This window comes from Miniopterus schreibersii, assembly GCF_964146895.1.
Source record: "Miniopterus schreibersii genome assembly, chromosome: 13".
Taxonomy (NCBI): domain Eukaryota; kingdom Metazoa; phylum Chordata; class Mammalia; order Chiroptera; family Miniopteridae; genus Miniopterus; species Miniopterus schreibersii.
In genome coordinates, this window is record NC_138113.1 from 33,881,571 (window position 1) to 33,895,143 (window position 13,573).

The following is a 13,573-nucleotide window of genomic DNA, read 5'->3' on the forward strand; positions in this document are numbered from 1 at the left end:
TTAGTGTTTCAGGATTTTTAGGATATATTCCTAGAAGTGGGATCACTGGGTCAAAAGGCAGCTCCATTTCTAATTTTTTGAGGAACCTCCATACTGTTTTTCATAGTGGTTGCACCAGTCTGCATAGTACCTTTTTAAAAACAGATATGTTTTTATTGATTTTATAGAGAAAGGAAGGGAGAGGGAGAGAGAAACATCGATCCGATGCCTCCTGGCTGCCACCTACTGGGGTTTGAGTCCACAGCCCGGGCATGTGCCCTGACCCAGAATCAAACTGGTGACCTCTTGGTGCATGGGACTACACTCAACCCACTGAGCCACACCAGCTGGGCAGAAAAGTATATTCTTAAAATGACATGTAATTTTACTTCATAGTAGTAGCCACAGTTAGTATACTTTTTATTATGCAGTATAGAAAAAAAATTAAGATTGGTATAAATGAGCTTAACATCATATCCCAAGCATTGTCCCATGCTTGTAAATGTTCTTAGAAGATATTTTTGATGGCTCTATAATTTTCTATTAGATAGATATACTGTAATTAGTCACTCATCTTTTGTTGGACTTTATATTTCAAGTGTTATAAATTATAGTTTTGTTTCGTTTTTCTCCCTTTGGCAGTTCCAAATGAAGTAATGTCAGCAATTGGGCAGGTTTTTTGTTTGTTTTTTGGTCAGTGTGCATGCATATTTCCTAAGATATAAAAATAGATCCTTCATTGTATGAAAATAGATCCTTCGCTGTATGAAATCTTCTTGTCTTCTCCGTGTACTCCAAGGTTGTGCCTCGACTGGGGTAGTTGGTTTAATTGTTTGTCTCCCTACTAGATTGTCTTCTTTCATCTTTCTATCTTCATTACTCAGCACAGTGCCAGGAATATTACAGGCATTTAATAAAATATTTGTTGAGTGTTTGTTATGATTCCGGAAAGTAATGAAACTGGTTTTCACTTGACAGTTTTGGATTTTTTTTCTCATGTTTCTTTGAGTCTCACCTCACATATGTGACACACTTGAAGGTGGAAAAGAGTAAACCAGAAAAGTTTTTTCTTTAAACTTACCTTGATACACAGTAGCTTACTAATGACAAAGAGGAGAGCATAACATTTAGCTACAGACTGAAGAAAGATACAGATTGCTGCTTTCCAATCTGATTCATTGAAACTCACGTATCTTTTCCTTTTTCCACTCCTTTTCCTTTCCCCCTTCCTACTCTCCAGAGTTCAACATTAGGACCGTAATTTGAGGTGTCTTGACATTTTCAGATTCAAGTTTTCTTTTTTAAGGACTTTGAGGATAGGATAGAAGGTGTGAAATTTTTAGTTTTAAGTGGAAAGTTTCCTTTCCTGAAGAAGGCCCCCAAAGGGCTTCGAATTTTCCTCTGGAGTCCTTTAGATCCGTTTCACAGGAAGTGTATCTGTGTGTATGTTTTATGTGTATGTAAAGAAAATGTTTATATATGTAAATATCTCTATATAAACATATATGTATATACTATGTTTATGTTCCTGTGTATGTATTATGTGTAGGGCTACCTCGTTACTTAATTTAGGTAATTGGATAGAATTGTTAAATGTGTGATTGTTGAATTCTCTCTGAAACCTGGACTCTATCAAGTTATCTTGACTTTTTTGATAGAAAGGAAGTTGTATAATTATTGGTTCTTTGGTAGTTGGATAAAACTCTCACAGTTGTTCTGTTCCTGGCCTCTTGGAAGCACATAGGTAAATATTTAATGGTTCTTTTCTAGTACATCACAGATGCTTAAAATATTAATTGTGGTCAGCTAATTATATGGTTATTGCTACTCTTCTATTGAGAACAGTAACTCACAGTGCAGTTCTTTTGCTTTAGAACATTCTGCCGTGTCCCTGATAATGTAAATGTGGATTGATTTCTAGTAAAAACATTTTAAAAAATGGGGCACCACTTAGAGTCACAAAAAAGTTTAGCTGTCTCTGGAGGCATACCCAAATAAGTAACTTATGTTCTATTTACATTCTTGGAACTTTAGGCATATAGGTTAGGAGACTAACCTTCTTGACTTTTTACTGTAAAAGGCTTCCCTATTCTGAAGTACTGAGATCAGATTGAGTTGAGGGGAAGGAGGTTCTGTGAGGCAGTAGTGCAGGTGGGACTAGAACAATGTTGTGAAGGGGAGACACCCTCACTGTTACCACAACTAATGCTTCACTGGTGTTTCAAAGTCAGAAGGTGTGGGGATTGCTTACCACTTCCTATAAAACAGTGATTCTCAACTTTTACTTCACATTAGAATCACCTGTGGAATTTGTTAAAATCTGCACACTGTACCAATTAAATCAGATTCTCTGGGGGTGGAATCTAAGCATCAGTATTTTTAAAGCTTCCTAGGAGTAGGAGGTTCCAATGTACAGTCAAAATGAGAATCCCTGCAAAGCTCAAATAAGCTGCAGAGAGGATGTATTGTATAGGTACTGGCTTTAGTTCGACCTCATCAATTATAATTAACTCACTGGGAATTCCTGGATGAAATTTAAGGTTCATTCAGTAGTAGGTGGTCATTGGGCCTCAATCTATACCAGATTCTTTTTTTAGAAAATACGTTTTTATTGATTTTAGAGAGAGAGGAAGGGAGAGGGAGAGAGAGAAACATCAATGATGAGAGAGTCATTGATCAGCTGCCTCCTGCACACCCCCTACTGGGGATCGAGCCCACAACCTGGGCATGTGCCCTTGATCAGAAATCGAACCAGCGACCTCTCAGTGTGCATGGGATGATGCTAAACCAGCTGAGCCACACCAGCCAGGGCTGTACCAGCTTCCTAGTTGCTGGGAATACAAATATAAGTAAGGTATGGTTGATAAAGGAGTACAGTCTAGTGGAAGATAGAGAAATAATAACAAAAAATTTGTACGGGGCATATAGAATATTAAAATAGGTGTGTCTCAGGTATTACTGGGAATACAGAAGTTAGTTAACTCATCCTGAGGTTTGGGATATGGAAGGAGTGGGAACAAAATGAGAAATGGCTAAGGTTTCACAGAAGAAGTGATGAATAATTAGAGTTTATCAGGTAGAAAAGGGGAGAAAAGAGGAAGTTAAACAAAGGTTATATCATGCAAAGATGTGAAGAAATTGGATGAGTAAGTGTTCAGTGATTGGTTGGAAAGCAGGTTGTCTATGAGCCATTTGCACGTTATAGGTTGTCTATGAGCCATTATGGCACTTGGTGGTGAAGTGCCATAATTATAAACCACATGTAGGAATGTGGATGTTATCTTGCATGCCAGGTGTCACAGGGTTAAATGCATACAGCGTCTAGATAGATCATCTTAAAAAGTGAAGCTGGTCGGGTGTGAAGCAGTTGGTAGTTCTTGGAGGTTCTGGTAATACAGACAGCATGGACCTTCTTTAAAGGCATTTATAAGGAGCTGTTTTGTAAAGTTTAAATTCAAAGTAAAATAAAATTCAGTACTGCTTAGGTCAGATAAATCTGTCAAATTCAAACTGCAAGTGCCAGCTTGCGTAGTACCTTCAGTGTAAGAGCACAGTTTAATATAATACGGAAAAGTTGTAAGGTTTTGTAGCGTTTCTAAAGAAGTACCTACCATAGAAATACAATGAAGAGGTGATGTTGGGCTGGAGATGAGAACATAGTGAAAAGGTTAGTGTGGTGATCTAGGTAAAATGTTCCAGTAAGCAGCCAGTGCTTCAAACAGGGTAGCTTACACTTGTGGGCTGCTCGTTCCTCTCCTATTAAGTTGCCAGCATTGATAATACATTTTTCCAGCCCACCTGTGCCATATTGCTTCTTTTCTTCACCCATTTGTCCTATTCTACTTTTCTGTGTGTTGAACAAGGCTTTGTTTTTCATTTTCAGGTTTTGTTTGTTTCTCCTTTGGTATGGATTCTTAGATTAACACTGATGTTTCATAGAAACTTTCTTTTATTTCACCTGTAATTTAGCACTTCTGCATCTGGCTGTTGCTCCCAACATCTCACTCTGAGAAGACTCACCAAAGCAGGCTACTGGTTTTAGTTTACAGTTGTTGTTGACACTGGTCAGAAACTAAGCTTAGTCTTAGGTGGAGAACCACCATTTTTCTATTTATATCGTGTTGGTTACTATCAGAAATGTTGTGTGTTTGTTTAGATGGCTCCTTAGCCAAATAGTTTCATTATTGTAATTTTCTACACTGGTCAGAAACTAAGCTTAGTCTTAGGTGGAGAACCACCATTTTTCTATTTATATCGTGTTGGTTACTATCAGAAATGTTGTGTGTTTGTTTAGATGGCTCCTTAGCCAAATAGTTTCATTATTGTAATTTTCTTCCCTTTTTTGATCTAGCTTTTCTTCAGGTCTGACCACCTAAAATGAGCAAGCATTAACATTTTACCATATTTATGTTGCTTCTTTTTTATTTTTTTAAAAATATATCTTTATTGATTTCAGAGAGAGGAAGGGAGAGGGAGAGAGAGAAACATCATTGATGAGAGTCATTGATCAGTTCCTCCTGCATGCCCCCCACTGGGGATCAAGCCTGCAACCTGGGCATGTGCTCTGAATGGGATCCGAATTGTAATCTCCTGGATCATAGGTTGATGCTCAACTGCTGAGCCACGCTGGCTGGGCTATGTTGCTGCTTGTATCCTACTCCTTGTTACTTAGCTAAGATCTCTATACATTGTAAACTTTTAGTCTTTGTATGTCTAAAACCATTTCTTAAGTGGTAATTTAACTAGTTTAAAACAAGAGGGTTGCTGCAATTTTCCCTTAGCAACTTGAAGGTCATTAGCTTTATTGTCTTTTGGGCTCTGTTGTTGCTAATGAGAAGTTGCTGTCAGTGTAATTATACCTTTGTTGGTTATTTGTCTTTTCTTTTATAACTTTTCTTTTTATTCTTGCCGTCCTGTAGTTTGAATGAAAGTTACGTAGAAATATTTATTTTTTAAAATTTTATTTATTTGATAATATTTATTTTCTATCTGAGGATTCCAACCTTTCTTCAAGTCTGTAACATTTTTAGCCTTACCTCTTCAGTATTTCCTCTGCCTCCCACTGTTCTAAACTTCTAGAATTTCTGTTAGGTCTCCGTAGTCCGCAGTATTTTTATCACTTTATTTCTGTGCTACATTCTGGGTCAGTTCCTCCATAATATTTTTCATTGTAAAACTCTCTCTTTGGACAGGTGTATTGGTGAATCACTGGGTAAGGAGTTTATGGCTGGTGGCCTTTTATATATATGTGCATATTTAATTAAATGAACTAGGAGAAGTAACTGCTGATAGTGAGGGCTTCTCGGGTAAAATGAAGGAGATACGGAAAGTGGTGAAGGTCACCTAATGAGTCTATCATTTCATTTCTTGGTTAAAAAGCTTTTATCCAAGATTTTTTTTTTTTTTTTTAATGTCTTCATTGATTTTAGAGAGAGGAAGGGAGAGGGGGAGAGAGAGAGAGAGAGAAACGTCAATGATGAGAGTCACTGACTAGCTGCCTCCTGTGCGTCCCCCACTGGGGATCAAGCCCTCAACGTGAACATGTGCCCTGACCGGCAATTGAACTTCGATCACCTGGATCATAGGTCGGTGCTCAACAGCCCAAGACTTTTTAAAATACAAATTTAAGGAAAATAACTGATAATCGTAGTCTTGATGTTTTCCCTGAGCACTAAAGTTGTATTAGCTGAAAATGTAAGGGGTTTTTGTTGTTTGTTTTTTGCTTTATGTTATCAAAAGATAAAGAGAGGTCTGAGAATTAGAAGATCTATATTTCAGTCTTGGTTCTGCCAGAGCTTTTGATTTGTTACTTAACTTTGCCAGTTGTTTAAGCTCATAAAATAGGAATGATAGTATGGATTGTGCCTATTTTCAATACTATATTGTTCTTATGAAGATAATTGAGTTGATTGATTATAAAAATGTTGAAAATCATAGTATTGTTCATAAGGTATAGTTATGTCAAAGTAGTGTAAGTCAGAGATTTAAATTATCTTGGTAATGCCATTTTTGTGCTTATTTTCTCCAAATTAAAGGGGTAATGTGTTAGAAGTATAGTATTAAGTTTTGAAGAAAATACATGTGTGCTTTTCTTTTTATAATGGTCACCAGTTCTAAGTATTTTACTTTACATGGTTTGTTCCAATGAGTTAATTTCTAAAGTATTTTTAGAAAAAAGAGTGGCTGAAATATTAGTCATTTAAATTAGATCACAACTGTATTTACCATCTGTATTGAGTAATTTATTTGAATAAGGTTTATTGGAAGAGTAATGGCTTTTATGTCATCTAAAGCAAATGACATTTTTATCCTTTAAATGTACTAGAACTTGCCCTGGCTGGTGTGGCTTAGTTGGTTGGGCGTCGTCCTGTGCACCGAAAGGTTGCTAGTTCATTTCTGGGTCAGGGTATGTGTCTGGTCGCAGGCTCATCAGGAGTAGGAGGTGTGCAGGAGGTAGCCAGTCGATGTTCTGCTCTCACGTCAATGTTTCTCTCCCTCTCCCTTCTCGCTTTCTAAAAATCAATAAAAATATTAAAATTAAAAAAACAAATGTACTAGAACCAAATTTCACGTTAATTTGATTTAAGATAAATTACATTTAATCTTTTTCTTCTTTGGCAGGCAACCAGATAAACTGGTGGTAGTTTGGACAAGAAGAAGTCGAAGGAAGTCTTCTAAGGTTAGTATGCTTCTCTGTCTTTTACCCAAATATTGAATTCAGTTTTAAGTCAAATTATTAAGCCTCTCTGGCCCTATTGTTGAATACCTTAAAGTATTATTAGATATTTTGGGTTATTTCTAGTCTATTAAAATGATTAACGAGCCCTGTAATCTTGATAATACAGTTATTTAAATGGGAGCCAGATATCTGAGCTTTGATATTGGATTTGGTAGCCCTGAGTTAACTTCCCTGTACTAGGGTATCATGAATTAAATAGGTACCACAAAATTTTACCTAAGAGTAACTTATTCAGATTCCAAAAGGATGAAGTTAGGGCACACTTAAGGAATGATGAGTCATCTGAGTCCATTGCTGAGTTGCAGAAGAGAAGAATTTGGTTTTTTTCAAAGGCTTTAAGATTTTTGTACTGATAGCTTTGTGGAGAGTAGAATAGAATTTTAAAATGTTCAATAGCAATTATACAGATATTTTAAAAATTCTATTCTTTAGGTAAGTAAATTTGAGTATATTTTTATAAGCACACAATAGATATAAGCATGTTTATTGGATGTTGATTTTCCACAAGTAGGTCTATGTAAAGAAAAGAAAATAAATTTCAGAATTAAAAATTTTTAAGGGCATCTTTTCAAATTTTATTTTTATTGAGCTAAAATTTACTTATGGTGTAATGTACAGATGTTAATTATATGATTTAGTGAATTTTGATTAATATATACTTTTGTAGTTACCATTCCTATCAGGATACATACCATTTTCATCAGTATGTTTTTGAGGTTTATGCATGCTATTTTGTACATTGGTATTTTTTTTAAATTGCTGGGAAGATTTCCATTATGTAAATATGCTGTGATTTAATTATTTATACTGTCCTTGTTGATGACATTTGCTTCATTTCCAGTGAATATTGTAAATATTTACTATTGTGGCTGCAACTGCTATGAATATTACTACTGTAGGAGTATTTTGGGGGACAAATATTTTCATTTTTGGGGGCAGATACCTAGGAATTTCTGGAATCACTGGGTAATAGGGTAGGTACATTTTTTACTTTTAAATGTAATCCCACCAGCATTATAGGAAATACTCAGTTGCTTCATAACATGAATGGCATCTTCTTCAAACCATACATTTATAGTTTTGGGGCATTATATTTTAGACCTGGAATATTTCCTTATCCATGTACATACGGGTTCTGAAAATAATCTTAAGGTCTTCGGTCAATTTTGCTGTTTGAGTCTTAAGCTTTGTGGAAAGGAATAATATAAGATCATCCACTAGGTATAATAGATGAATATGACTACAACTATAAACATTAGAAATAGTCTCTAAATGTATTTAGCTATCAACAGAAAATGATCCCCCCTTTTAATAATTAGATACCAGTTATTTTCTTAAGAAAATTATGAAACATAATGAACTACTTAAGATTATAGCTCAATTCAGAATACCCATGTTTGAGGTTAAATACACTTTTTATTTAGTTGCATTTTTAAAGTCAGTGAAGTAATTTTTATTTTAGGTCCAGATTTTTTTATATTGTATCAAATATTAATTGAATCCATATGGTGAAATGCAAACATGAAATGCAAAAATGAGGCTGCAGGTTGATTTTTCTTAGAATGCAATATTTTGTAGAAGGAATTATTTCTTGTTGAACAATTTTCCAGTTGTGATACTTTTGTTTTTGTTTTTTTAAATACAACAAAGTGTTTAATGAGCAAATTTGTCTTAGCAAATATGAAACCACCACAGTGTAGGAAAGGGGCAGGGGCCACAGGGTCCGGGGAGACTAGAGAGGACAGTTGTGATACTTTTAATATTTTAAATCTCTTCTGTATATTTTAGAAGCATTATGAGACCCCACAATGTGGTGAGTTTATTACAGCATATGCATAGCATGTTTGTGTGTGTGTGTGTATGTAACAATTCTTGTTTCTAGCTATTTTTTAAAAAAATTAGCTATCAGTTATATTAAATACAGAGAGTAGAATCATTGTTTTTTTCTGAAAGATTCTTCTGTTTTCTAACATTTTTCTTTTAAAATATACATTATTTGTTGCTAAGTCCTACTGAAATCACTTAGTGGAAAACAGATCTCTGCAACCAATAGCCAGAAAATATTCTAGTTTTTAATTTTAAATATGTTTTTGGAAAGAGTTTGAGCTACACAGTTAACAATTTTTTTTATCATCTGTATAGCTTACTATTTATCTTTCCTGATTCTGAGTGTATTTGCTATTTTTTTTTTGGTGGATTGAAATTTATAACTGACACCCAGATAACTATCAGATTAGACAGTAAACCATTAAGGCACATTGCATTATTTGATTTAAAGTTTAGTTCTCAGTTTATTGATCACTTTCTGTGGGTATATGTCTATTTTTATAGCTAAATATACAGAGAGCTCATTGCTGAATCATTTTTTATTGAGAAAATAATTATGGCTACTTAACATAGTATGTAGCTTCCCCTCCTCTTGTTAAGTCATGGCATTTTTATTTTTAATTTAAAACATTTTTATTTTTTAATTTAATTTTTTAAAATATATCTTTATTGATTTCAGAGAGAGGAAGGGAGAGGGAGAGAGAGTTGGAAACATGAATGATGAGAGTCATTGATCAACTGCCTCCTGCATACCCCCTGCTGGGGATCAAGCCGAAACCTGGGCATGTGCCCTGACTGGGAATCAAACCACGATCTCCTAGATCCTAGGCTGATGCTCAACCACTGAGCCATGCCCAGCCAATTTTAAAACATTTTAAAAAAATATGTTTTTATTGATTTCAGAGGGAGGAAGGGAGAGGGAGAGAAAGACAGAAGCATCGATGAGAGAAACATTGATCAGCTGTCCCTCCCATCCCCCTTCTGGGAATCCATCCTGCAACCCAGACATGTGCCCTGACTGGAAAGCTAACCAGTGCCCTCCTGGTGAATGGAACAAAGCTCAACCAACTGAGCCACACTGATTGTGCAGTCATGGCATTTATAATAAAGATTATCAGGCTGCATTTCATTTGTATATGCTTAAATAAATTATTTTTCAGTACAATAGGTGGTAGTAGGAAACAAGGCAATTATGTTAGATCAGAAAAATTATGTCTTTGCCTTAAATCCAGTGTTTGAACTATAAATTTAAACTCATAAAGAGATAGGAGAATTCCAAAGGGAAACCAGAACTCTAAACGTCCTCACTAGCTTTTTGATGGCATTACCACCTTTACTTTCTTGCCCTCTGGTTCTGCTACAGCCTTTACAATGCACTTCGATATCAAGAGGGGAGGCTACTGTTTGCAGATCTTTGCCTTTTAGTTGTGATGTTGGCAGCTCTAAGATAACTTTATATGTGACATCCTAAACTTTTGGGTATATGCAGTTTTATAAATTGAAAATTATCAACTAAACAACTATTTGACAACTATAAATTTTCAATGAAATATTTTGAGTTTTGTAGGAATCAGAAATAAACGAGTGCTTGCTCTGTGTTTAATTCTATACAAGGTACCAGTCTTTTAAAGTATGGCATGAAATAATTGGAAAATAAGGCATTTTATAGAGCCAGTACTCCAAATTGAGAAATTTTGCCTTTTTTCCTAGGTCTGCTTTGGCAAATGCCAAAGGACCTGTGATATGATTAAAAAGTGAAAAAAATTGTGTAGGACAACTGGATAATTTCAACCTATATCTATACTAGGATACTGGCAAATGATTAACTTGCCTTTTGTTACTATACTGAGGAGCTAAATAGCTGTACTTGTGTTTTTGTGACTAATTTTGTAGGGAAATCCTTTCTGTTACCCTGAATGAAAACTGATCTGGGTTATTAAAGTGCTGTTGTTTGCCAATGTGATGTACTTTTTCTATATCAAGTTCTCAAGAACTTAACTTGCTGTCCCTGTGGATTTGCACAATTAGATGTTTATTACCATAGCTAGTTTTAGTTACCTGTATTAGACTTTTTTCCATTCTTGTTCTAGCTTGAGATTTTTGAATTCTATTTGAGGTAGAGGTTGTAGTAAGCTCTTTGAAAATAGGAATGCCATTTTTTTTCATGTTTGCCACTATGTACATCCCTGATTCCTCTCTAATAAAATTTACTGGTCCTGTTTTTTGTCTAATATATAATAATTAGATAAATAAAAGAGAGAGAGATTTTTAGTTTGTTAAGCAGGTTGTATTTTCGTTTGTTCAGCATTTGAATTACATTCCCTGATTCAAGACTGAGGATTAAAGGAGGTCTTTTAGAGGACCAGCATTAGGAGACCTGAGGAAATTATCTGAAACCACCATCTCTTAAATGCCCAGTTGTTAGGTGGTTTCCACATTCACTGCTTTCCCCATTTTTGATCTGTGTCATTCATATAAGTGTGAAGACCTTAAGGATAGAAGACTATTTTCTTTACTGTATTAATGAGGGATAGAGCTAGGCAAGATGGTGTCTGGATGAAGAAGTCTGACTTGGAAATCATGGAGCCTGGTTCTTCTACTGATTACTAGTATGGGTTCAAGCAAGCCCCTTACTTTATGATTGCTTCAGTTTCCTTATGTGGACTTGGAGTAGATTTCCTAAGGATATATTTGGGTCTAAAATTCTTTTATGGTCATTTTTTTCATAAAGAACTTTTTAAAGACTCTTTTCTTCTGTGGATAAGAAAAGTTGTTATTATTCTCATATATTTCAATTGTATGTGGAGGCCATGAAAATGAAAATATAATTATATGAAAATATAATTATGGAAAGTTTGAAGAGACCAGAGAAATAGCCTGGTCTGCCTTCACAGTACCTGATAATTAACGTTATCAGGTCTTCAGAATTAAGTATGTAGAGTGGAGTTTTGATTAAGGATTATCTAAGGTAGACATGAATTTACTTTTCAAAATGGAGATTGTTTACTTTGTGGAGTTTTTGTTCTAAGACTGTCAACAGGCATGGAAATAGACAGGGGAATGAATAGAGGAATTTCTGGTGATGTTTTTTAATCAACAAAACTCAGTTTTTTACCTTTGGCTATGGTGTGCTAATGTGGTGGTGAGTCTCTACTTCCCTTTCCTCACTTGAAGTTTTGTCATTGGAGGCAATGGAGAGAGAACAGGGGAAGAAATATTGACAATTTATGAGTTGGGGCGGGGGAAGAATGCTTGTAAGCCTATATCTTCTGGTAATATTTTAACTAATAAGATCTGATAAGATTTGCATGGGCCTAAGTTTCCATGATCTTGATCTCTTCTCAGTTCCATTTCCTGGGTTCAGATCCAACTTCTGCCATATATTTGCTTTGTGATCTTGGGCAAGTCTGTGCCTTGGTTTCCTCTTCTGCTAAATTTGCTCCCTTACATGTATCTGCACTCATATACATTAACCTTTATCCTGCTGTGGCTAGAATGGTCTGTGCTCCCAGCAAAGGTCAATCTGTCTCCTTTTATACTGTTAAGAATATTATTCTAGCAATTATTTCTCTTCTGCATCATTAAAATTTCCTTTTTTTAAAAAATATATCTCTATTGATTTCAGAGAGAGAAAAGGAGAGAGAGAGATAGAAACTTCAACTACGAGAGAGTCATTGATCAAGCCCGCAACCCGGGCATGTGCCCTGACCGGGAATCGAACCCCATCGCCTGGATCCTAGGTCGACGCTCAACCACTGAGCCATGCCCGGCCGGGCAAACTTTGCTTCTTAAATGGATATTTCCCATCAGCATAAAAATATTTTTCTCTAATTAAAAAAATTTTCTCTGACAGCATTTCTCGCACTAGCACCAACCAGTTTCTCTCTCTTCTCTTTCAGCAAAACACCTCAGAAGAATTGAGTGTACTTTCTATTTTCAGTTTCTTTCCTCCTAATCTTTCTTGAACCCAGGCTTTTGCCTTCATCACTCTACTGAAATTGATCTTGTGAAGTCAGTAATAGCTTCTGCTTTGTTAAGTCCAGTGATTGTTTTTCAGGCCTCATCCTATTCGGCCTATCACTAACATTTGGCACGGGTGATTGCTCCATTCTCTTGAAACATTTTCTTCACTAGACTTTCAGGATACCAGCACTCCTCTGGTTTTCCTTCTGCTTTGACCCTCCTTTTTGGATTCCTTCTCATTTCCTTGACCTGTTAATGCACTCCAAGGTTCAGTGCTTGAGCCTTTATATTCTTTATTTGTACTCACTCCCTTGGTATCACATCTACTCTTAAGGTTTAGATATCACCTGTATGCTAATGATTCCCAAATTTATAACTCAAGACTGTATATGTAGTTGCCTATTTGAACATCTGAACTTGAATATCTCCTAGGCATCTGCTCCTCCTGCAGTCTTGCCTATCTCTTAATGGCCATTCCTTTCTTCTACTTGCTCAAGGGCAAAAGCCTTAAAATAGCCTTGTCTACTTCCTTTTTCTCATACAATCAGACAGCAAATCTTTATTGATTCTGTTTTGAAAATATAAAAATATTTTCTTGATCCAGCCATTTTGTACCATCTTTCTACCACCTCAAGCCAAGTCACTCTCAGCTCTCCTCTGGATTATTGCAGTAGTTTCTTATTTGGTCTCGCTGTATCCTTTCTTATGTATGGAGCCTTTTCTTGATACATTAGCTGGAGTGAATCTGTTAAAAATAATTTAGATAATCATATCTCTCTTTAAAACCCTCGAGTGGCTTCCTTTCTCCTTCAAATTACAAGCCAAAATCTTTGCAGTGGCCTCCCAGATCCTTATATGATTGGACCTCCATTATTTTTCTGACCTTGTCTCCTACTGCTCTTCTCTTTGATGACTCTGCTCCAGCCACAATTGGCCTCCTTGTGATCTAACTGCCTCAGCAGCTTTCCAGGGCACCTTTCCAGTCACTGTACCATCTCCTTGGAAAGCTCTTCTCATATATTTACATATCTGAGTCTTTCACCTTCTTAACACCTTCTCTTAACT

At 35.7% G+C, this 13,573-nt stretch overlaps 1 protein-coding gene across 8 annotated transcripts in view; it reads left to right on the forward strand.

The window, feature by feature from the left end:
- Positions 1–13,573, forward strand: part of EHBP1 (EH domain binding protein 1) — a 279,331-nt gene that overhangs the window by 28,001 nt on the left and 237,757 nt on the right. For all 8 annotated transcript variants that reach the window (XM_081157052.1, XM_081157055.1, XM_081157057.1 and 5 more), the window contains exon 3: positions 6,601–6,658. In XM_081157052.1, coding sequence (XP_081013178.1) covers positions 6,601–6,658 — 58 coding nt within the window. The remainder of the gene's footprint in view (positions 1–6,600; positions 6,659–13,573) is intronic.